Raw genomic sequence first — 25393 nt, 5'->3', positions numbered from 1 at the left:
TGTGGCCTCGTCTAAAATACTCCAGACACGCATGCATGATAAAACACACATACAAAGGGCAGTCAGACTTCCTGATCGATTGAGCCATACCCTGCTCTGACGTCTCAGCAGGCCTCAAGATGAATGAGCTGACCTGCGACGGGAAAGAGAAGAGGAAAGAGGGAAAAACAAACCTTTAGCTTTTAAATCTCAGAGGTTTGTGTCACATTGTTTGCAGGTTGGGAGGGTGCAGTGTGTTTGTCAACACTTGTAGCTGTGTTTTGCCTGTACATATATACACTGCCTCCCAAGACATCACTTTATATGCAACAAATTTGCATTAGCAAATGTGCTTTTTAAGAAAACATAATGACATCTGGATTATGTTTTTTTTATTATTATTTTTTTTGTCAAATGTTGAGGAAAATTCAAAGCATGAAGTATGAGGTGTTCACTTTCTCAAAGGGTTTTAGTTTTTTCTTCCTCATACACAAATAACAAAAATTGGTAACTTGGTGCTGAAATTCAAAACAGCATATTTAATCATATTTAATAGTTCCAAAAATTGACTCATGAAGTATTCATGTTGTTTTTCTCACTTAAACCCAAAATACTTGATCGAGATACAGACATAAGCTACAGTCTCCGGTGTCAAAGGCACACATCCAACCCCTTTGTGCTTTCTAAGAGCTCTGTAGAACCTTATGCACTCACAATAATTAGTATGTATAGCATACTCATACTAACTCTCAAGTAAGTTGCCTTTGCTTCTTACTTAAGAGGACAGTAATTACTCTCATGACTGCAAGAGGTCACTTCCAAGAAAGTGTAAACAAGTGGTCTTAAAGGTCAAAAATCAAGGCTGTCCTTTTTCTGAGTCCTATCTCACAGTAAAAGTGGTCAAATAAAGTGGCAGAGCCTTTTCCGAAGCCCAAAAAAACTACATTTTCCTTGTCTAAAATGTAACCGAGGGTGACAAAAGTTTTTGCTTGTACGTTTCTGTTTTTTTTTTGTTTTTTTTATCCTATTTTTGTCACTTTTTGCTCACAGAATAAATGCATCCTTTTTGCATCATTAGTCTCTTTAACTTGTTAATGCGTAGGCATTTATTTCTACGAGGTGGGAGTGTTGACCTTGGTTACGCACACCTGATGATAAGAAAAACAAAACTTGAGGCAGAGGACCCTAACTTTAGCGTTTAGTGTCAATATCATGTATTCTTTAGCCCTTAGACATTGCTGTGAAACTAACATACTTTATTTAGCAATTACATTTCCTCCAAAATGTATTTGATAAACAGGTTAGTGTATCACATTGCTGTGCATGCTCAGTCATTTGTGTGTCTTAGGTTTGCTTGACACAACATATGTATGCATGTGTGTTTTTGTATCTGTATGTAGTTGCGTATTTTGTGCAGATTATCTCAGTGTCTGAATCTGAACCATAGCCAGAGACAGATTTGAGCTCCTCCTGTTAAACCCAGCACTCGAGAATCATCCATCACCTTTGAGCTGATGGTCCACCACTGGCTGGCCTGTCATTGCCACTCAGACGGGGCAACGCTCTCACAACAGCCACGACAATGACTGTTGTGCACTGAAAAGGGCACATTGACTAATAATTGGAACTGTGCCCATACTGAGTTTGAGAATAATTAGCTGTGTATCCAATTGTGTGACTTCCATACTAATAGAGGGCATTTTGTTTGCAGCTATTCACTCTACGGCAGGTAGCTGATAGCAGACTATTCACATTTCCTTTGGTACAATCATGATATGTTAACATAATGAAATCACTCTCACAAATATTCAGAGATTATATTAATTCTTCATTAAGGCAATTAGGAACAAGAGCATCCAATCAATCAATCTCATTATCTTCTTTGTCAAGTAGTCCTTCTCCCTTCCCTGCATGGAATACAGTTTATTGCTGTGATGCTCATTTAATGTCAGTGCTTATTTAAGTCATTTCATAGCTATGAAAATGTCTGGAGAACAGACGGCTTCCTATTATATTCCATATAGGACATATTAATGAGAATATTATTCAGGCAGATGATGACTACCCTGTTTCTTGAGAATGGCTGTAATTTTCTATAAAAGTACAATTTCTTGTTTTTAAATAGAACAGCAGTTAGTGTGGCAGGCAGTATATCTGTAGCTTTCTCTGTCTGCCTGTCTGCCTGTCTGCCTGTCTTATACACGTAAACATGCACACATGACACACAAGACCCAAAACCATATTTGAAGCGAACGTGTGCTTCTGAAATAAGGGCGCTACACTTTAGTAGTTACAGCACAGACAGCATTGACAGGAAAGTTTAAATAAAATGAAAAATAACGTACAGCATGCTGCTAGTGTAAGCTATACACTAAATGACAGCTAAAATAAACTACTGTAGGTGGCTCCAATCCAGCCAAACACTGAATGCAATTACATTTACTTTTAGACATACAAGTGCTCTGCTTTGAAAAATAGTTTGTCTGATCAGATTTCTCCCAACAACATTTTAATAAACTGCTTCTAAATCCTTCAGAAGCTCATTTATGCCTTCTCCATCAAAGTTTATCTCTGGTTTTAAATTGCATATTGGACCATGATTGGCTTCTAAATTAGTTGTGTTATCATCAAAGCAGCCTGTCTTTAAATGTGTTTAAATTAAACAATGTAAATGTGTAAATTCAGATTTAAGGTGAGCTCAGGAAAATGGTTTTCCCTTTGCAAAAGTGAAAACTTTTATTGGCAGATAAGTGTGAAAACATCAGAACGCTGATGACGGCTTATGGCTGAAATGTGCAATTTTATGTAACTTTGAGCCTCCTTGTTGGTAATAAAGCAATGACATAAAACTCTTTTTAAAAAGACAAGTTTTGAGAAGTGATTTACAAGATGTTACTAATTCTGCAAGCATCGATACTTCCAAGTTCTTCAGGGGAGTCCCTGAGCTCAGGGGCAGTGACCTCTAAAGCCCAGTCACCTTTAGTCTTGAGCTGGGTGTTAGGAACAGCCGACAGAGCCTTGACTGACGATCTGAGGCTGGCCTCTCACATAGAAGAGAAACAACCCAGCAATACAGCCTGGAGCTAAACCATGAAGTGCTTTAAACGGAATCAGTAGAATTTTAAAATCTGTTATAGAAAATGGCTAGTAACCAGTGAGGGAAAGATAAAACAACGGTGTTCTAGTCTTTTGGGATTTGTTGAAAGCTGACCAGTATTTTGTACTATCTAAAGGTGTTTTTTAATAGCTTTACCTAATAAATTATAATCGTGTAACCAAGATGATATAAAAGCATGTAGATCAAGATGGAATACCTTTGAGATCCTGTAATGTATTGTAAGCGTTTATGTGATCCTGCTTTGAAGCTCCCATTTTCTAGAGATGTGGCAGAAAAACAAACAGTACCTGCACACACATGCACCCGCTCATTTTGCAAACTCACACCTCTCATCCTGCACACACACTTGCACGTACAGTAACCTCAGGGGAGCGTCACTCAAATTACTGAAGAGCAACAGGAGGTGATTACGGTGATCTAGCCGTACTCTCCTTGTACTCCAGTAATGGAGCCGGCCATAGTGATGCCTGTTGAGTTGATGTTTTAAGAGCTTTAATGGACTGGCGAGCCACAGATGCGAGTGGTCTCTGCTGTTCTATTTTGGAGACGTACTCACACACTCGCACACTCGCACACACGCGTATGATGTGAGCCCATTACATTTCTCTCTTAAGTGTTGTAACGTATAGAAATTTTAGTTTTTAATGTTTTTGGCCATGCAAGAGAAGGTGCTGATTCTCTTTGGATAGTGATTCGGTGACAGATGTAAGGTGTGCACACTCAAGAGACAACGCTGTTAACATTCATAGACTAGTTTATAAAGTGTTGATTACTGCTTGTGTTACACACAAACATTTTGGAGTGTTATAAAGGCACTATTATTATGTTGTCTGAAGGCTACAATCACATTATTGCTGGAGTTGGAGACAGTTTAAGTGTGCTTTTGGAAGCAATCTTCCAGAAGAAGCTACGGCTGGTGATTTAGTGTATCACCATATTATGTTTTGTAGCTCTCCCAAGAGCTGCATCGGTAACTCTGATTCCTTTTGTGTCTTGTTTAGCTTCACAATCCACCATTTGACTTTTGAAAATGTCTTTTCTTTTCTTTTCCCCCCGTGTGTCTTGCTTCTCCTTTTCCATTCCCCTCTATGCCCCAGCCTGGTGTAGTCTACTTGTGTAGCAGATTCAATATTGATGAGCTGGATCGATCAGAAAAGCGCCACCCTCCCCTTTCTCTTACTGTGGGTCTTGAATAATCTAGCCCTCATCCAATATTCTGATACAAGCAATAAATGGATGCAGTTCCCTCTACTTTCAGATCAAAGTTCAATGAACAAAGAATTCTGACTGTTGACACTTTATTTGTTTCATGTTTGAACTTCTATTTACTTCCTTTATGGGTCATGAAATTGTTGCTATGTAATAGTCCTATATTACATTACGCTGATGAGAAATAGAAAAAAAGAAAGACATTATAGACTTTCTCCTGTGAATAACAAACAAAACTTCTGAGACCAATATAGTAGCTTGATATTTATGATTTTATTAATAAGATTAATCAGGCAGTAATAAGTAAAGTTTCTGAAAGATTTAACTTTTAATTTAAAGGCTGACCTTTATTTGACAGCACTCCCAGTTAAGATGCAGCAGTCAAGACGACGCAATAAAGAACAAAATCATTATTTATACAGTATCCTCTAAATGCGTGTCTAATTATAATGTGGTGGGAACTAAATCACAGGAACATATTCCTTTGTTTTAGCTCCTCTGGCGCGGTGGCCTTTGTATCTCGTGTCGACTGACATAATTTTGCCTCTGCTGTTATGAGTTGGGGTTTAATCTGGTGTTAGGGTCTCAAGAGACTTCGCCACAGAAGTGATCCTTGACTGCAGCACCTCGAGTATCAGTCATCATCACAGAGGATTATGTGACTGCCGGTCTAATGCGGAACAATATCAATATCACAGTTTGCACTACATCTGCCTGGCGCGGAATTTAACTAGGTACAAGATACTCACATGATTGCCTTTTTCCTCAGAGACTTTAAACTGAGTTACATTTTAATCTTCCGCTGAATCTAAGCACCATGACTTTACAGTGTCTAAATTAAATGAAGTGGTGTGCTCCCACAAAACTGACACACTGAAACAGATCTGGCAGAGGAGTAATTGTGGGAGATTAAAGTTGTGCTTTGTGTACTCTGTTGTTGTTCCTTCATCAGGCCAGCAACAGTTTGGTTGCACAGCATTCAAGCTATGGCTGACAATTACCCATAATTCCACCATACTGTAGCTGCTCCTGCGGGAACAGTTTTTTTTATCATCGACAAACAGTTATTAATTTGAGTATAATGGCAGCCAGGTTCTTTGCCCATTCCTGTTAATCTGACCATTAAGATTGTGCTCCCTAAATCCTTTGACAACAAGCTGCTGATGATGGTAATCAGCCAGTATTGTGAATTTGGTGTGATTTTATAACTAAGACTCTACAAGCTCAGCGCAGGCAATATTTGAATGTCTCTGATTGTTATTGATTGGCTCAAAAATGGCATGATTTGATTTGAGGTGTGAGATATTTTAGGAAACATAGAAACAGTTGCACCAAAAAAAATGTTGTCAAATGAAATGTGAAATCTCTTCCTTGCAAGCATTTGAGAGGTAAACTTGGATTATATAAACGTTTTCATGCACTCAATAAAACAACAAGGAAATAAGTTCAAACTCTTGGCCCTCCTCTTTTTGTCACCACATAGTGCTGCTTGTCGTGGAAAACATGCAGAGGACAGAGGTACAAAAAGCACTCATAGTCCTTGCCAAATGCGCACACACACACACACACACACACACACACACACACACACACACACACACGCACACACATGCTCTTTACCGCAGCCTGGCTAGAGGTCTCAGAGACAGGAGGAGTGTGATGATGGATGGGTTGTATCTACTTCCTCCAGACAGCCGGTCTGCAGAGCGGACACAGGGACAGGGAAGGCCATCGGTCAACACACACTTTAGCCCCTATTTTAACGTGTGTGTGTGTTCGCCTGGCTGTGTGTGTTAATGCACACCCTGTCTCTGCCTCTGACCATGGTTTCTCTGGCGGAGGACTCCGGGCCTCGTTCTCCCTTCCCATCTGCCCCGGCACCGCCTTTTTGTCCCTCGGCTTGCTGTACTGACAGGCAGAGTTGCCACGGTGATGGATGACTATGCGCTTGGTTTCAGTGTCAGAGTCCTGCACCTCTGCTACCTGTCGTGTGGGTCCCTGTCAAAGACTTCCTGTCGGGTCAGCTTTACTCTGTCCCTCTCTCTATTCCCCCCCCCTCTCTCCAGCCACCTTTTTTTTTCTTTTTTTTTTTATCCTGCTCTTCATCTTCATACAGCAACTCTTCCATCTCTCCTTTATTTAGCTCACTACTGGGACCTATTTCAAAAGTTGGAGCAAAGTGTAAAATTTCCCAGAAATAGGTTGTCAACCTGATAACTTCTGAGGAGCCACAGAACAAAGAGACTTTTTATGCCACTTCTGCGCTCTTTTCACATCACAGTGACTTTTTCATTCAAAACAGTTCCCAACTTCTATATCAAGTTTATTAAGAATTTAGATACAAAGCATGTTAATGAAGTCAGTTTCCTTAATGAGCAGCACGATGTGAAGTCCCTGCTCTTTCTGCACATTAGCGCGTGAAAGCCTGTGAATGTCTACGTACGTCGGCCTAAGTGCAGTTGCATTTTTCGATGTGTGGTCGCCTGTTCATTATGCATCAAGCTTCCTTAAGAGTGACCCTGGTTTTACATCGCGCATTTTAAACACTGGCCCTTTGAAATGAGGTCCATAAGCAAAGCACTCGTGAGCTTTGTCTGTGAATGTAATTAGCCAATTAGTCTCTTCTTTATTAGAGACCAGCAGCAGCCATGCGTCTCTGCTACCAGGGACTAGTTAGTGCGTTCTAATGAGCCTTTAGCTTCCAACCAGAAACCCTGTCAAGCATTATTAATAAAGAGGCTATTTGTGCAGGCCTTCCAGTTTAAACACTGTTGATACCACAGAGCCATGCTTATTAAGATTTATCTGCAAGAATCACGAACACGGTTGTTTCATAAAACCAGATGTAAGGAAGGTGAAAACTAAAAGAGGATAAATTCTCTTCATACTGAATAATTCAAAATAGTTTTTTTTAAGTACATGATTGTAGGTTTGTTGCTGCATCTTTTTTGAGGAAACTCTGATTGCCAATGTAACAATTTCCACAATATAATGAGCAGGTACATGTTTAAAAAAAAATTTTTTACAATTACGATCATATTATACTCACATTTTCCCAAACCATTGTACTACACTATTAAACTGTCAGTAGAAACAAGGAAGAGCAAAGACACGTGGAATTACTTTACGTGGCGAGGAAGGGAATATATTTAGGATTCAATTCTCTGCACCGTGATATTGCACTGTAATCATAACCGACTTGATATGCTAATAACAAAAGCAATTTGTGACAGGTTCGTTTTAGAGTAATTGGTATAAGATTTCTCTAAGCCTTGAATTGATCAAAGAGACAGCGGATGAATACAGACATAGAAACTGTGTATAAAGGGGAGGATGGGGCCTTCCAAGTCGGGTCCTTCAGAGGCCAGGCAAGACTCCTTCTTTGCATTCAGGGAACACATAATAAACTAGTGTACAGATGTGCAGTGTTCTTCCTCTTCTTTGTTTTAATGGTAAATTGTGACCAGGCGGAGCAGTGAGTCCCCATGCTCTAGGTGTGCGTCATTGAAAAAGTCCCACCCTTGTGTGTATAGGATTGTGGGGGCTTTAAGTACCCAGAGGATACACCTGATTTTTCCCTGAAAATTCTCTGAACGGAGAACTCTGTCCTCGGTTGAAATTGAAAGGATTTGATGATGTAGCATCCCAGAAATGCAGCTTATAGAACACATCCTTGAGATTGAGAAACATCCAGCGTCAACTGAATTCCTTCTTCTCTCCCATCGTAATTAGTGACTTAAATGTGAACTTGCTGTTTTGGGACATTTGCTGAAATGACTATTGCTAATCTCACAAGACCGTGAGAGGTCACAATGACAGTGTAGCGACATCCTTTTTGGTTAAAGCTATTGCTAAACTAGAGCTGTTTGGTTTGGTGGGTAAACCAACTAAACGTGAACTGCTAACTAAGAGCCGGATCAGTCAGTGGTGAAGAAACAGTTTCAGGCTGAGCTGCTTGTGGAGGTTCCTTACTAGGAGCCTTGCTGACCTCTCGTTTTAACTACATCTGTGTTTTCAAGCCCTTTGGATGTCGTAGCACACAGTATATGTATGGGGTTATAAGCTGCATGCATAAACAACCTATGGGGTTGAGGCTTTTTTACGGGAGTATAGTCTCATATTTGACATGTATTGTACAAAAATCAATCAGCACTCGTTTGACAGAAGTTGTATTTTTGTTGCTTTAAAAATGCTTGACTTTGATGTGCATTCTCCATTGTTAATGGGAAGTTCATCTCTCACTCCAATAAGTAACTTTCACCGCCCGATGCCTGAAGTTGGTGTCTCACTAACACATTTATTCAAGATCATGATTCACCCTGCATCAGGCTTCCAGCGAACTATTAACTAAAAATTGGTCAGATTTGTCACAACCTTGCTCAAAAGATTGGTTGAAAGCCAGTTAATTATAACTTGTATAACCTCATGGTATTACTCAGATTCACGTGTAATGTTTTACACCATTTATATTTTGGTTCCTACTGTATCTTTTTAATATTTCTGGTTATATGAGGCCCTTGAGAGCAATGTGGCAAATCAATGAACAGGACTGCTTTATGGCAGTATTGGATTTTATGCTTTTTTGGATCACTGTAATAAATGACCTTGCTCTCCCATGTATTTAGTTTTCTGGATTAGTCAAAGTCAGATATTCTTGCCTGGTTAATTTTAACAGTATGATGACATACAATATACTGCCATGAATATATGACAAACATTTACCTTACTCAGTATTATATCCATATCACTCAGTCTGCTACTGTTAATTGAAAGTGTTTTGTGGTGCTTTTTTTGTTTAAATTTCTGTTTTTCCAAATAATCCTGAAAAGTAATTGTTAAAATAAAAAAATAAAAACGTGGAATGGTTGGATGGAGAGGTTTCAGTTTGGTCGAGCCTTGGGCCGTATATACCTTTTCTATTGGATGAGAAACCACTCAAGTCGTGCCTGCATCACAGCATGAGTACACCGCCTGTATGGAGATTCTGCATAACAGCTTATCTCAAACACACAACTGTGTAAACCACCTGGGACTCTGCATTCTGAAATATGATTGCTGCCTCTCGTTTTTTTTTTTTCTCTCCCTCTCTCGCGCTCTCTCTCTCTCGCCCTCTCTCCCCGCAGCTTTGCTCCACAACACTGGGATGAGTGATGCTGTCTCTCCCTCATCTTTGACTGGTAGAATAAACATTGTTACCACAACAGCAACGCTGAGAGACAAACTACAAGCAACAACAGAGGTAGACAGACACACACCACAACTGTGACAGTATACGGCGGGAGAGACAAAGCTGTGACAGTGTTAGCAGAGATAGGTGTGTGAGCCCGGCAATGATAACAGAGTTAGGAGGCAAATATACAAGTGTGATAGTAGAAGAGATGAAAATGACAGTATAGGAGAAGGTCTGGGCAGGGAAACTTTGAAAGATGACAGTTGGTGGAGGCAGTGACAGTGTGACTGAAGGGTTGACTGTGAGTGTAATCACAACTAGGGTTTGTATTTTACTGTGCTACTATTCTCAGCACATTTTATTAGTGAAGGGAGAAGGAGTTGTGATCTGTTGAGGCACATACTGACAACATTCAAAGAACACAGAGAGGTATTAGCAGACCAAGTCACTCAGCAAAACCAACCTCGTATTAAAGAACCCCCCCCCCAAAAAAAAAAGTCCCAACTTGCTCTTCACTTCCTTTCATTAACACAAGGAGAGATCAAGATAAAAAGGTAAAAGAGGAAATGGGTAAACTGAGGCAGGGGGGATGTTGTGCGGGAGCAAAAAAGCAAACAAAAGTGAAAGCTGGAGATGAAACACTGGAGGCAAAGCAAGGTGCGAGGAGAGGTAAATTTGCACGAGAACTGTAAAGCATGCCAGAAAACCTTGCACAGATAAAAAAGTCTAAACAAAACTGCCACGATAGAAAGGGAAGCAGTGAGAGGCAGCACAAACAGAGAGTGATAAAGAAAGATTGACAGGCCAAAAGGGAGACCACAGAAATGTACACAGCATCAGGATGATATTGTCATTCTGTGCAGCAGCCCAGCTCCAATGTGCTGATTATGAGAGCATCATTTGAGACTGACAACCTTGTTCCTATAGTACAGCATGCCAAACACATTCCCAGCCCCCATCTTTCTCTTTCTGTGTTCTCCCCCTGAGCTCGCACAATAGCCGTCTGATGAACACTGAATGATTGGAGAAGGAACGAAGTGAAACGTGAAAGAATAACGGGGGAAAAAACACACAAACACACACACACACACACACACACACACACACACACACACACACACACACACACACACACACACACACACACACACACACTTGGAGAGGCTGGTGATGGGAAGATTGCACAAAAAAAAAGCAGAGAGAGAGCGAGTGTAGAGGAGGTGTGGAGAAGACGGGCTCAATGCAGCTGCAATTAAGGGAGCGATTTTGTGCCAGGGAATATGTTAATTCCTCCTTTGTGTGAGCAGTTGATTGGCCGTTGCACTGCGCACCAGGCAGTGAGGGAAGGGGAAGCAGTGGGCTTGGATGCCTCTGTCTGGCATGGCGTTTATCACAGGCCTCGTTTAGCTACACCATCGCAGTTAGCGGCGTTGGGAGGGGAAAAAGACACACTTTTGTCAACTGCCTCTTCCTGCACCGGCATGTAGTACATCCAAGGGACGAAGGGAAAGAGATTCTAGTTCAATTAGCGAGCTCCAGAGACAGAGACTGGAACAAAGATATTCATTAATAGACACGTATGACCTTTATGTATGAGCTGAGCCTCAAATCACTGAAGACTGGTTGTAATTTTGGACCTGAGGGATTCTGGGAATGTTGGAGGTGTTCAGTCTGCGAGAGGAAACTGAAACTTCTGTATCATTTCCACTACAGTTAGTTTACCACGTCATGGACTACAACATGCAGCATTTTGCAGATGCAAATATAACTGATAAACTTTATTATTATTTTATCACCATTTTAAGACAAAATTAAAAATATGTAAGTATGTTTGGATTATGGTTGTTGCATCGTAATATCTATTGCTTCCTGTCTGGCTGCAGCTTATTGTTTTATTTAACAAATTAATCAATGTAATCACCAGATGTAAAATGAGCTCGAGTAGGTTTAGACGTTCTGTAATTCGTGGTCCATGGTGTTGCTGAGACATGGGTTGTCATTCAACATCTTGCTTCCAGAGTATCACGTGTAATTAGACACTCTCTTGAGAAAAGTGGAGGCAAAGCATGGGGAGGCAGAGTCAGCCTGTCAGCTGAGTGTGGCTGCCGATTAGCCCTCCATGTCTGATGTGCACACTTGTCCTCATCACATTGCACAGACAGCGCGCACGTGAACAGTAAAAGGATGGGAACGGTGAATTGCTAATACAGAGGTTGATCAATTAGTCCTGACTACTGTAGTTCTTCACTGTTTTTATTGTTTCCTCTCTCTACATAATAGATTTTTACCCCCCAAAAAAGGTGAAATGTGGTGAGATCAAACAGCTATAATTGCATTTTAAATGAAGAAAAGCATTTGCTCTAATCTATAATTAATCACCAATGCGGAGAAAACAAAGAAAAGCACAATATTGAGTTATAATCCCCAATCCAACATAATTGGTTAAAGCCTGATTCTGCCTGAATATGGGGTGGATCAGGTCTGTCAGAGTTATCAGATGCGCACTCCTTAAATGAATAAATAAAGAATTGTCTCTTGTTTCCCCAGCTCCTCTTTTTGTCCAGAAATTAAATAATGAGGTCTCAGTTCATTTCCCTTTTTACAATTACTCAAGGTCACCTCATTTATATCAATAACGGTAGTCAAAATGCTAGAAGACCTCTCAGTTTAGTTCAATATTATTCAAAAGCATCACAAATTACAGCCACAGAAATGATCATTACACTAAATCAACAATGCTTAAAAAACTAAAATGTAACATTTTAACCTTCATTAGAGCAAGTATGACACTGCATTGTTTCAACGACTGTAGGCATACCAAATAAACTCTCAACTGGCAGTATTATGTATAATGAGGAAAATTACTTTCAGATTAATTTTACTGGTAATACAAATAGATTTTTAGTTGAGGATAATCTGAATGCAGAACTATTAGTTGCAATGGAGTATTTGTATACTGTGGAACTGCTACTTGCTCGCATTTTCTTGAATTCAAAGTAGCCTACCTATAAAGTTATGGACAAAATTAATCATTGATTGTCGATCTGTGGATGGACCGTCTGCTTAATGCTTCGTTCTCAAATGGCTGTGCATAGCAGTGATAGATTTATGATATGGTAGCTTTATCTGGTGTAGTCTGCGCTGCACCTCATTTTTGTTTATCAATTGGAAGGACTTCCAAACAGAATTTTGTGATGGCTGTGGTAGTTTTTGAGTGTTTGTGTGGTAGCATCTAATCTCACAGGGAAACATGTTTTATCAGAGCCTGGTCGTAACGTGTTTTTCTTCTCCTCCTTTTGCTGTACAATGCCGGCTGGCAAACAGCTTTTGGGGTCATTACCGCCACCTTCTGACAGTAGTAAAGCATTACTATCTGGTGTTTAACTATTTTATTTTTTTAATGACTATTCAAAACATTTGAAAATCAAGACCGATCCCCAGTAAGTAATACAATCCACACCACCATGCAGGAAGTGCAGGAACTGTAAGTCAGAGATGATTCAGAATTATTATTGAAATTACTGTGTGAAATCACTGCGCTATGAAATCCTCTACAAGTATATATATTTAAAATGCTCTGTCCATTTCCATGTCTCTCTCTTTGAGTGATGATGTCAGAGACAGTCGAGTGAAGCGACTGGCTCCATCACCATCTGGTCCCCAGAAGAAGGAGACACAGCAGTGCTCTCACGATGCACACCCACTCACCAGCTCTCACACACACACACACACACACACACACACACACACACACACACACACACACACACACACACATGCCCACTCCAAGGCCAAAGCCAAGATCCTGCAGTAGCACCTTCATGGACATGCACGCCAACACGCATGCTGGCACCAATAGGAGCATTCACAAGTAGGGACAGGCAGGCTTTTCCACCCACTCTTTCTCCAAGGTGCAGTCCATCTGCTCTCTCCATAGATTTACACAGCACTGTCCAATATGTCATTTGATGTAGCAGCTTGGTGTACATTATAGTCCCAGTAGGTACAGGTGTCAGAGGTACACGCAGACAGCACTAGAGCCTGATCAATCCATAATAATGGTTGATATAATCATCTAATTCTATATTATGAAATGTGTTTATATTGCAATGTTTATGTTTACACCACAAGCCAACATAGGAACATGAACAGTAAATATAGATATTCTCTGGAAACGGACAGGCACAGCTTGAGGTCATGAGATGCCCCGACGCATGTTAGAGAACATAAAAAGAACTATAAATAAAATATACAACTTCACTTTGAACAGGATCTGAGGCATGGACAGTAACATGGACAACTGTAAACCTAAAAAAGAAACAACAAACCAGTGAAGATCATGTTGAAAGTGGGCCGTCACATACAGACAGGAAAAACAAATTCCAACCGCATTTTGATTGTAACACCAAACCAAAGTGAAGCTGAATGCCAATTGAGAGCAGACTAGAGAGGAGATCAGCCTACGGTACAGAGCTCTGAGCACTCAGGTTGCTTTCTGCAGCTTAAAACATCACTGATGGCTGTTTCACCCTCTGACTCACTAAATTAACTCCAAATCCATTTACCAGCGTTGCAGCTTAAGCCCTCCAGTTTGGTCTTGGTCTTCAGCGGTTTCTTCTAATTGAGTTTCTAGTAATTACCACAAGGCTAATGCATTGTAAGTGCCTTCTAAATCAGGGGTAAAGATTTTGTTTCAGACTACAAGTGCAAACAGTGATCGTATGCATCGGGATGTAAGAGGAAAAAAAAAAAACACAGATCCGTCGCAGACTTTTTGTGACAAGCAGCTCACATCCCAAAGAGAGGATGATCGTCTCTCGCATGGCCTTGAACCCCCCCCCTCCCTCCGCCTCCCAGTTTTCCTGCTTCCCGTCTTAATCCTTGACTTTGATTCACAGTGCCAAGCAGAGGTAACCTGGCTGACACGCTGCACAGGGCCCTTTGATCTGTGCTGGCAAATTTGACAACAATGAGTGGGCTGACGCTGTTTGGATAAATACACTTGAAGCCAACAAATTAGCTAGTTACCTTGTGTTACCCGTCTCTTGATTCCACTAAGTAAATCTGAGGACTTTGTAAAAATTGTGATGTGAGTCTAGATACAGTTCGTCTGGCCTCTCATCATCTCTTTTTTTTTCTTTTATTGTGGTGGTCAAGAGAGAGTGAGAGGGAGCTCGCAAGGGGCACGAATACACGCCGTTCCCTTACACTCGTGAAGTTGCCCGAGACCTTTCTTTTCTCTGAAGACTCCTTTAATTAGGCTTTAATTGCCTTATTAGCTCTCGCTATCGATGGAGGAGGGAAGGCGGTGACAGAAAAAGGTCAGGCAAGGAGGATAGCTGGAGAGGAGGACATTGAACAGGGGAAATAAACATGGGTGGGTAAAAGGGGCAAGCAAAGGATTGGATACATAGAGAAGCATCCACCCACACATACAGACACTCCAATAAACAGACATGCATACAGAAAATATACACACACACACAAATGTATGAGGAGCAGGTTACTGCAGGTAAAAGTGAGGCAGGCTCCCGTGGGAAAAAGTTGTCAGGTGATGTAGAAGACAAAGATAAGACAGAGCTCAGATACATGACTGCTCTCTCAAGAACAGGCTCGGCGGTGCACCCAGGCAATTGACCCTTCACCCTGACCTCAGCGAGGCAGGGGAGATGGACGAGGGAGCGGAGAGATCCAAGAGGAAGACGAGGGACAACAGGAAATTATGAATGAGAGGGAAGTGGGAGAGAGCAAAGTGTGCAGGTGGAGGGGGAGTTGCAAAAAGCAGGTCAAAGAAGAGGGTGACGATAAAGAAGGCCGCTGTAAATATTCTTCAGAGGACTCTCAGCACACACTGCGGGTCCCTCAAGTATCTCAACGCTGGAGCTGGAGTCACTCAGATGAAAAGAATGGAAATCGAATGGAATTAGCATATTACATAGATGATTAACACATCTATCTCAATGCCTGGCTTGTTTACATATGATTCATGATGTAAACAATTAAAATCTTTTGCATTAAGATGCACATTTACAACCATTTTGCAGTCTGTGTACTTGTGTACATCCTTGTCTGCTCCTTTTAATCTCACATACATGGGGCTTCACACCTGCCTTTTAAAATTCATAGACTGAACCTCAGGTGCTAGCTAATTTCATTTTCAATTTGTAAGTTGTTGACAGTGATCTCGCGAACATCATAGCTGGCATTTTGTTATTTTCCTTACCCTGTGGCTAGTAATATCCGTTTCAAATTTTATTCCACCGAGACAGAGAACAAAATAAAAAAAAAACCAAAAAAACTTCAAAGATGTGAAACTTAGTGGAGTTGAAGCCCGGCACACAACACAACACAGAAATAAAACTAACATCTGTTATACAGGCCCAGCTGACATTTTTTATTACTGCTGAAGGCTTTACCAATCCATCTGTTGCTATATCCAACTCTACCTAGTCAGGTGATACTATAAAAGGATGCCAGTGGGAGTGAAGCTTTCACATAGGAGCATCTGCAGGCAATACAGCACTATAATATCTCCTCTTCATCTGCCACCCACTGTACACACTCGCATACAGAGCGCACTTCAAAGCAGTAACTTGAGAAAGATAGCTGTTGTTTGCCTTATTATTGATTTGTGTGTATCCTCACTGTATGTGCTCTCCCATGTGCGTGCCAATATATGACTGCGCACCTTTGCACCTTAGCTGTCATCACCAGCGAGCGTGTTTGTACCTGCGTATGTTTGTTGCAGGTGAATCAATCCATCAGGGAAACAGAGGAGTGTTTCTTCCTCTCTTGCACGTCCTTCCCCAGCCTCATTAGAACCCATTCAGTCAATCAGGCATGAATCCCTAACACAATAACATGCAAAGTGCTTTGTCTGGGTGTAATTGGCCTTGCCTGGGCTGTTTTTCTCAAACGGTTAGCTTTCACTTGCCTCTCTCATACCACAGCCATGAGTCCTGTCCAAGAAATGCAGCTGGCTAAAGGGGGATGGAGAGATGAAATGAGGAAGAAATAAAAGGGATAAAAACGAGAAAGGACAGATTTTAAAGAACAAAATACAGGAGGAGTATGGATTTTTGGCCTGCTCTGTGGGATTTTAGAAATTTAAACTGTCTATAAAGTAATTCAAAAAAAAGTGTCATAGGGTTCTGTTCTTGTTTACTTGTTCAGTTTCACTTCAGTCCAGTTTTCAGTCTGTGTCTGTGTCTGTGTGCATCAGTATTGTGTGTGGTCATGCAGAACTCCTGTCTGTCACAATCACACATGTTCCCCATTACCATGGCAAACCAGTTGACACCCCCACCCACCCGCACACACACACACACACACACACACACACACACACATAAACACACCACACATGCACTCACACAGAAAGGCATGATGGGAGATGGATAACACATCGCTGCAGTAATGTGGCCCCGTCTGAATCCCCATAGGAGAGACTGTTTGTTCGCTATGATGGGTGACACGGCTGACTGACACTCTCCTCCATACCAACCCAACAGCCAATCTACTGAAATTGTGCGGTGACATTGTTGATTAAGCAGACATTCAGTGTACGGTGTGTGCGCTGTTGCGCTATAATGGGTTCAGTGGTGCAGGGAAATGTAGTCTGTGTGTGTGTGTGTGTGTGTGTGTGTGTGTGTGTGTGTGTGTGTGTGTGTGTGTGTGTGTGTGTGTGTGTGTGTGTGTGTGTGTGTGTTTTATGAATTTTTGTATACACTGTATGCATGTTACATGTTCAATGAAAGGACATGTGACTGTAAAACATCAAGGAGCTTTGCATGACTCAAGCTTGGCCACAGCACCGAAAACTGCTGAGATAATCATCAGTAGTAAAGTGCTGCCATCTAGTGATACAAAAAAGTGTTTTTTTCCCCCCCCCCAAGTACAAAAACGCTAAACTGCTTAAAATAACATTTACCAGAAAACTGAATTTTAAGATACAACTTGCCATCAGTCTTAATTGTTGAGGCAGATTCGAAGTGTCACAGCTGGATCAGTGTTGTGTTTTTCCCCCTTAACTAAATCCAAATTCATTCATCCTGCCATGCTTCCTGTCTCTCCCTTCTCACTCCTCCTTGGATCTCTCAGCCTGCCCCTGATCAATAGCTTTGTTTGTTGCAGCAACACCTCCCAGTGTTTTCACTTGTCCCTCTCTGCAGGAAGTGAATTGGATGTCCTGTCCTGTGCAGTGGTTATGCTGTGAATCAAAAAAGCCAAATTAAATTGCCTAATTGGTTTCCTTGGGAAGGGTAAAACAGATTTAAATTGATTACCGGTAATGGCCTTTTGTGGAACCACATTGGCTTCTGCTGTTTGAGGAGGATTTAGCAAAACCAATTAATTTGACTCACCTCTTCTACGCCCTCCTTCTGTCTCCCTTTGTCTCTGTCTGGGAGCTTTTTCATAGTTTGCTTTCCCCACTTTCTAATGCCCTCCTTCACTGTCCCAAAAATAAAAAGAATGATGATGATTATGTCACTGGATAACAATCACTCAAGCCTAATTTGCTGAAAGCTGTCGCACTGAGAGTGCTGATAAAACGGCAGATATTTTTTACTATTGTATGTCTACAGTTACAAGACCCGCCTGACAAAAGATAATTTAAATCTCTCTTTCAATTACTTTGTCTTTGCCCATTTGCATCCACACTGCACCTCCCTCTCTCTCTGCTGCTGCTGCTTCAGCTTCAGCTGAGGGAGAAAAAAGTAAGATGTCAAGGTCACATTTTGTCACCCAAGCTGATTAAATCCCTAATATGTTCTCCCCCTTTCTGCATCCCTGCCTCTGTGTTCTCCTCCTCCCATCAAATATTATCACAGCCAGACCTAAAATGTAGAATGGGTGCATTACAAGCACTTAAGGTGGTTTTAATAATTACATTGATGGGAAAAGCAGAACTCATTTTCTTTCTGTTGATGATTAGTGGGAAAGTCCACTTGTTTTTTTTAGCATGTTATCAAATGTCTAAAGCCAAATCAAGAACGCAGCAGTCAGACTCACGTACTGAATTATTTTCCGCTTCATTGTGTGCAGTAAAATGTAATGCCGTTAGGCTGAAATAGCCCATGACAAATAAACAAAATAATGTCAAGCACTACACATTTATTTATAACCCACTTCATGGTTTGCAGAAGAGTGAAGCAACCTTCCTTCATCTAAGGTTCAATAATGATTTAAGAATAATGACTTAAGTACTGCTATTTAGTTGGATTACATGCAAAACCTTTAAGCATTACAAATTACTGTTGAAAGAAGGCCGGATTCCATTATAGGATTATTTTACAGTCATTTGGTGGGGCTAGTGCAGTTTTGTCTTTACCAGTGTGAGTAGATAGTATCTCAAAAAAAGGTAACAAGGATGTTATAAATGTCTGCAGCTGTACTTTATCTGAAGGGGAAAGCAGGTTAGAGGAAAAATAGTGTCTGCAAAACAGACTTCTGCTGTCATGTAATACTGTAGCTGTGTGGGGCACAACAAAGAGACCAGAATGCAGATTTAGCACAAAGATGAGAAAAGAAACACAATAACAACAGATAACTACAAATGACAGTTGGCTAAAATACAAATAGGCTAACTAAATTACTAAACATGCAAAAGCAAGATTAACTACGGCTGAACATACAACTAACATAAGAGAAAAAGTAAAATCAAAGTAATCATAGATTCTCATCATTGCTTTTCATTTATTGCAAAACTCCACAGTGATTTGGAGAATGATTAGTACATTGCTGGGTTTGTTTTTTTAATCAAAAATGTAAAAAAAATTCGGTCTTTGTTTCCTTCTTTGTGTGTTTGTTTCTTGCTTTCTTGCTTTCTTACTTTCTTACTTTGTTTCCTTCCTTCCCGCACTGTCAAAATTGCCATTTTATATTAAAAGCGATTCTAAACGATCAGGTGTCTCATTGAGATAATGTAGCAAGAGAGGAGGATGATCTTGAAAGCAAAAGACAGTCTGTAAAATATAATGACAATAATAGAGGTCAAACAACAGACCGCTGAGATATTTCTCAAAAATCCATATTGGCTTCTCACCACATCAGACAAGAGATTGAACAGGAAAAATGTCCTTGTGTTACCACATGTTCACATTTGCCAGCCAGATCACCTTTCACTTTTACTTCTTCCTTTTTCTGTGTCCCTACCTGCAAATTAATCTGAGATAACCTTTCACAAACCACAGACTGCTAAAGAAAGTAAATCTGTATCTGGGAAGATAAAGCAAGAAATGTTACCCGAAAGGGGGGGGGGGGGGGGGGGGGGGGGTTCAAAGATAGCAGAAAAGACCAAAGTGAAGATATTCCTTTTCCAAAATGAATTTTCCATTTCTGAAAATCCTTGCCCACAGCTTTTATCTTTGGCCTGAAGTTTGCAAGCCAGAGGCCGCAGCTGCAGCTGGTATCAGAGGCTGCATCTGAGACCAAACATCACTTGTTTTTAGTGAATTATTTATGCCAGTCGAAACTAATATACTGGGATATGACATAAATCCCTGGGTATATGAGAAAATCTGTTCTCAGAAATCTGTTATCTGTAAAAGCTCAATTTGTCTTTGAGCAAAGTTCTCAGCCAACTTGATGTGTGTGAAGAACTATGAATAAAAAAAAGCTAACATTTAATGTTAAAAGCTCCTTTCATGTATTTTGCAAAGAGCACAATTTATTGTTCGAAACAGAAGCCTTGACTGAGGGCAAAAACCTTGGAAAATGTACATTGCAGGGAGCGGCAGCTCCTTTATGTTAAAAAAAACCAACCTCTTTTGTATCATTTGTCACTTTGAAAATCTGTCTAAATGACTAATTTTGAGAGTGATTAAGTTGAGTGGTTTATTTTCTGTTGCCAACCTTTGACTTAGATTTGTTTTTGTTTCAATCGAAAGACCATTTGAATGCTTTTGTAGCTACACACTACAGCAATTGCAGACTTTCTCACCTGATGTGGGAACCCATTATCAGTCGCTCTATATGCAGGAGATTTGTTTTTAAACGATCATGCTGTTTGCTTATTCTGTGATTGTTTTAACAAAATTATACAAATTAAGAATTTATTAATGTATTTATTCATCTATATAACAAGTAGAAGTAACAGCTTGATTTGTTATTCTGTGATAAGTGTTTGACTGAGCACAGTCTCACTTTTGAGTCATGGAAACAAAACTTCAATATCTAACTTGAAGTAGCTGCTGTAAGCCTACAGCCACAACCTACATTGATTTATTCACTTTAATCATAATGTACCTTTAATGAACTTTTGCTATGAAAAGAAATAACCTATATGACCGCAAACAATAAGCCATACAACACCAGCACAGCGAAACACATAGACGAGTCATTTTTATTTCTCAATGTGAAACATTTTATTTATTCAAATGTATGTACAATCTTCATAAAAAGTTAAAAGTGCAACAGGTTAAAGAGATAGTCTTGTAACCTTCAAGAAAAAAACTAAACAACTTGCATAACTCAGTTTTTAATAAAATAAAACAAATTAAAGTAAATTATATGTCACTGTTGTCTTCCTCACTGAGAAAAGTCCTGGACCTGCAAATAAAATGATTTTTTTTTTTAAAAAAACATTAGAAACAACTACACATGTAATTTCAGGTTCATTATGCTCAGAAGTTTAATTTGTTAAAATTATATCTTTGATAGCATTTGGTTGTTACCTAAAGCAGGAAAAAACTATGAAATTAAGTTTCTTGTTACCTGTTCAGACCAGCGGGTAGCTGGCAGCAGTAGAAATTCCACACTGGTTGTGTTTGTTCCTGGTCATCATGATGTACCCCTTGTCTCCCCATCCAAGACCCCAGCTACAGAAAAATATAAATTTTAACAATATTAAAATGATCAAAACAACCTTTAGCTGATAAAACTGAATCATAGTCACAGTGGTTTGCTCATAGTAGTTAAGAGTTGGTAGAAATTCAAAGTAAGTGGGTTTCACTTTATTTTGGTAACAACATTTAAGATGCCTTCATGTAACAATGTATCACACTCTATTCAGTGTTACACCAGCAGAAAAGCAGGGCATGAATTAAAATATGAGGGAAACATATGTGCATTTACCTGTTCTTGACCAACCAGTAGTCGTGTCTGTTGTCAGTACCGTAACCCACAGCCAAAACACCGTGGTCCAACTCTGTGCTGCTGCAATCGGGCTCATTATACACTCCTGGAAACACATACATGTAGGTTAGACTAACACATGGATAGATAAAAAAAAATTAAAAAAAAAAAAAAAAAAAAAAATCAATGATTCCCATTTCTTTTTGTGGTAAGAAGTGTCCACCTGATTCATAGAGCTGGAAGGAAGAATGAGAGGCATCAATGGCGACAGACACGGGTCCAATGGTGGCCACAGCCTCCTTCAGGGCATCTTCATCACCATTTGTCACATCAACGAAGCCCGTGCATGTGGCACCAATGTTAGCAGGGTTGTAACGGCATGTTCCATCCTAATTGAGAGAAAATAAGTCAGGATTCCTTAAACTTTTTACCATTTGAAACATTATGAAAGTGGGGATTAAGTGTACATTAGAGAACAGTACATTTTAGTAGCAGTATGTTGTTAAAGATGAACTTTAAGAGAAGTCTATAAAGCAGTTATTGTAGGCTTTGTGTTGTCTGTTTCAGGGTTTTGGGCAACTTTATATTTTGGCCACAAGATGGCAGAATTATAAATGAAGAGCCATGATTTTTTTTTTTTTAACAGTTTAATGAGGTGTTTTGTATCTCCAATTCTGCTTTTTAGCATTATAATGATACATGCCCTACAGCTGTGCATTCAAAGATTATAACTTAATCATTTCGAAATTGTGTGTAATATTATTTAAAACACATTGTTTTCTATTTACCTCGGCCTCATAAGGGTAGGACTCCTCTGTGTCAATGCCTCCATTGTCTTTGATGTACTTGAAGGCGTTGTCCATCAGGCCTCCATTGCAGCCCATGTTGCCATAGTCACCAGAGCAGTCAACGAGCTGCTGCTCACTCAGAGACACCAGCTTCCCTGTCTTCCTGAAGTGCTGACCCTCCAGCGATCCAGTCTGAAGTTCAGAAGTTCATTTTAATCCAGACAAACGTTATGCAAAGTTTCCTGCTTCACTAAAAGAGAGAAAACATCAAGTCATTCATGTACGTACTGTGCTGAAGGCCCAGCAGGAGCCACACTCCTTCTGATCCTTGATGTCAGTGACGTATCCCTTGTCCCTCCAGTCAACAGTGGTGGGCAGATCAGTAACTTTCGGCAGTTTGAGGAAGGCAGAGCCGCTGCGAGGCAGAGAGGCATTGAAGGAGCCTAGGCAGCCCTTAGAGATCAGGTGTTTGTACTCTTCGTTTTCCTGGTGAAGAGGGACAAAAGTTAGTGTCACTTCATAGGGTCTTCATCCAAAATGTTATTCGCTGTGTCCTTACATGCTAATTGAAACTACATGATGACCGTTAGTTACACGTGATGAAGGCTGAAAGTTGTTGTCTGTCTGTCTTTTTCTTTTTTCACATACCATGTCAGCAAAGTAGGTCATGCCAAGGCGGTAGGACTTGATGCCCTGATCAGCCATGATGTTGTGCACCAGCACCAGTCTGCGGTTGCTGAGCCAGATTTCTCTGCGTTGAGCCTCCTCTGATGGAGAGCTGTAGGACCTCCCTGCCAAACAGAAAAATTAATTATCAGAAAATCCAATTTCATCATAAAGATTTTCCTTTATTAGCTGACTGGCAAAATGTAAGCTGTAAACTTCTATTCATGTCTCCAAATTCAGGCCTCAAAGACAATATATTTCGGTCAAAAGACCAGAATAAAAAAAGATTCTCTTGTCTTACCAAACTTAAGTTTCCAGGCGTGAAACTCCAGGTCTTCTAGAGAGATGCTGGCACAGCTGGCCACGGCCAGAAAAGCAGCAACAGCCAGTAGCACCTTCATATCGACTGAAGACAAGCAGAACAAAAGCAGAGAACTTTTGTAACTTGCAGGAAACCACACAGGTTGAGGCTGATCTTTCATTTCACTTGTGTTTGCCTCCTGTCATGATGTTAGATGTCACATACACACTAGCACTGTATCAGCTCTGTTTCCTGGAACCTTTGAATTTCTGTTTCATCTCTCCCTCCAACTCTTTCTCATATTTATGAGTTTCCATAGTGCATAACAGGAAGTGTGTGTGTATGTGTGTACATCTGTGTCTTGTTATGTGTTGTAGCTACTTACCTGTCTCTTTGTCAGGGAGTCAGGTGAAGATTGAGGTCCAACCACTTGTATGTGATGTAGAGCTGTGTCACAGAAGCGCTTTTATATAGCAGACTGTGGTGTTCCAGTCAGGTGGCTGTCAGCAACTCATAAAGAGCGTGAGAGTCAATCATTGAAATATAAAAAGGTGGATGTTGTCAAGATCATGATGCCATTCTTTTGGGAAACATATTCAGCCTCAGCAAAAAAAAAAAAGGAACATCAGTGTTATAAATTACTCATTTGGAGCTGTGAATTTTCGATGAAGGCATGATGCATTACTCAGCAGTTTGTTGCTTTGGAGTTATGCAATCACGTAAAGAAGAAATCTGAGTCTGTGTGTGTGTGTGTGTGTGTGTGTGTGTGTGTGTGTGTGTGTGTGTGTGTGTGTGTGTGTGTGTGAGTAATGCTTTCACATTAAAAAGCACTGTTGGGATTTTGTGTTCTCTCCAGTGCTCTGAGATGGGGATTCTTTTAAAAGAACAGAACCAAAACTGACGTACAGAAACAACAATCCATGCATGTGCTCATGTTTTCCATCTTCCACCTGTTTGACAGTAGTAGTTGAAACCCAACAGATTAAATTGCTCTGGAAAATCTGTGGGTAGCTAACGGAGGTGATTTTATTTCTCGAAAAGAAGGGCAACACTTTAGCAAACACCCACTCACTGAAAGTTTGTTTGAGTGATTAAGAAGCTCTGGTGTAAGATATATCCTTCTCTATCTAAAAAAAACAACAACAAAAAACAGTCTAGGCCAACCTTGCACACATTTCTGCAAATATATTCAACAACTTTTTGCGTCAAAGTTCTTTCACATTTCTGTGGTCTTGTGCAGTGTACACTGCACACACACACACACACACACACACACACACACACACACACACACACACACACACACACACACACACACATTCTGATAAACTCCTCTCTACACTTGATCTGGTTTGATTTATGATTCACAACCATTTCAATTCGCAATTGTTTAAGACTTCCTCTCTGTTTCCACGCACACATCCTGTTTTTCAGCTTACCTGGCAAGTTTGTTTTGTGTGCAAATCTTACCTCTCCGCCATTGTCAGGAGCATGAGTTCAAACACTCTTTTTACATGTATCTATGGAAGACATCACTCTTTTTTCTGTGGTAGTCCACTGCAATTATGTCGTAACTGATATCTGACTTCCAGGCTGACGGCGTGTCTGTCACAAGGCTATCAGCGTGACAATGCTTCAGACCATAAAGACGCCGTGAAGTGAGAGAAAACTGAGAACTAAGCTAAAAAAAATTCAGATGTCATTGAACTCTTTTCAGCGTGTCTCGTGTATCTGCCTGTTTGTGTTCAGTCTCTTGCATAGGCAGATTTTACAGGCAGTAGTGTTTGTACACAAGCTTTGGTTCTTTCCCATCAGAAAAATGCAAATAGTTTTCCTGCCAACAGCCTGGCACACACAACTGAAAATGATAGAAAGGTCTATTGATATATCGCAGCAGTTTTGGCATTATTTTAAGGCATGATAAGTTTTTGAGACGAGCTCATACACAGCAAAACACGAGAGCAGTTGACCAGATGTGGTAGAAATACTCACAATCCTTTACTCAAGTGAAGTTAAACCACACCTTTTTTTTAACTCTTTTTTAAATGATCCAAAACAACTGAAAAATATATTGACTATTATTTCCA

The 25393-nt window shown here is 40.3% G+C and overlaps 1 protein-coding gene across 3 annotated transcripts; it reads right to left on the bottom strand.

The window, feature by feature from the left end:
* Positions 1-20823: 20823 nt before the first annotated feature.
* On the bottom strand, positions 20824-24949 carry ctsl.1 (cathepsin L.1). 3 transcript variants are annotated; one of them, XM_069152429.1, is made up of 10 exons: positions 24746-24949; positions 23692-23806; positions 23307-23411; positions 22988-23130; positions 22628-22825; positions 22340-22531; positions 21775-21940; positions 21552-21657; positions 21192-21295; positions 20824-21026 (listed from the first exon to the last, which is right to left on the bottom strand). In XM_069152429.1, the coding sequence occupies exons 3-9, from the start codon at positions 23404-23406 to the stop codon at positions 21196-21198; spliced, it is 1005 nt and encodes a 334-aa protein (XP_069008530.1). In that variant the 5' UTR covers positions 23407-23411; positions 23692-23806; positions 24746-24949; the 3' UTR covers positions 20824-21026; positions 21192-21195. The 3 variants fall into 3 exon arrangements, with proteins under 3 accessions (XP_069008530.1, XP_069008529.1, XP_069008531.1); XM_069152428.1 differs by having other exon boundaries at positions 24777-24949; XM_069152430.1 differs by having other exon boundaries at positions 23692-23753; positions 24777-24949.
* Positions 24950-25393: the final 444 nt, after the last annotated feature.

Source organism: Embiotoca jacksoni, unplaced genomic scaffold, assembly GCF_022577435.1.
Source record: "Embiotoca jacksoni isolate LCO1_2020_lvr unplaced genomic scaffold, fEmbJac1.0.p SCAF_18, whole genome shotgun sequence".
Classification (NCBI taxonomy): Eukaryota; Metazoa; Chordata; class Actinopteri; family Embiotocidae; genus Embiotoca; species Embiotoca jacksoni.
Note: the sequence above shows the minus strand (reverse complement) of the source record. Positions and strands in the feature narration are given on the sequence as shown.

What these genes read in the sequence shown, in the direction of transcription:
- ctsl.1 (XM_069152429.1), bottom strand. Translation starts at nt 23,406, where the DNA reads ATGAAGGTGCTACTGGCTGTTGCTGCTTTTCTGGCCGTGGCCAGCTGT. An exon ending in CGCCTGGAAACTTAAGTTTG is followed by an intron (nt 23,131 to 23,306) that starts GTAAGACAAGAG and finishes TCTGTTTGGCAG; the next exon opens with GGAGGTCCTACAGCTCTCCA. An exon ending in TACTGGTTGGTCAAGAACAG is followed by an intron (nt 21,296 to 21,551) that starts GTAAATGCACAT and finishes ATTTTTCTGTAG; the next exon opens with CTGGGGTCTTGGATGGGGAG.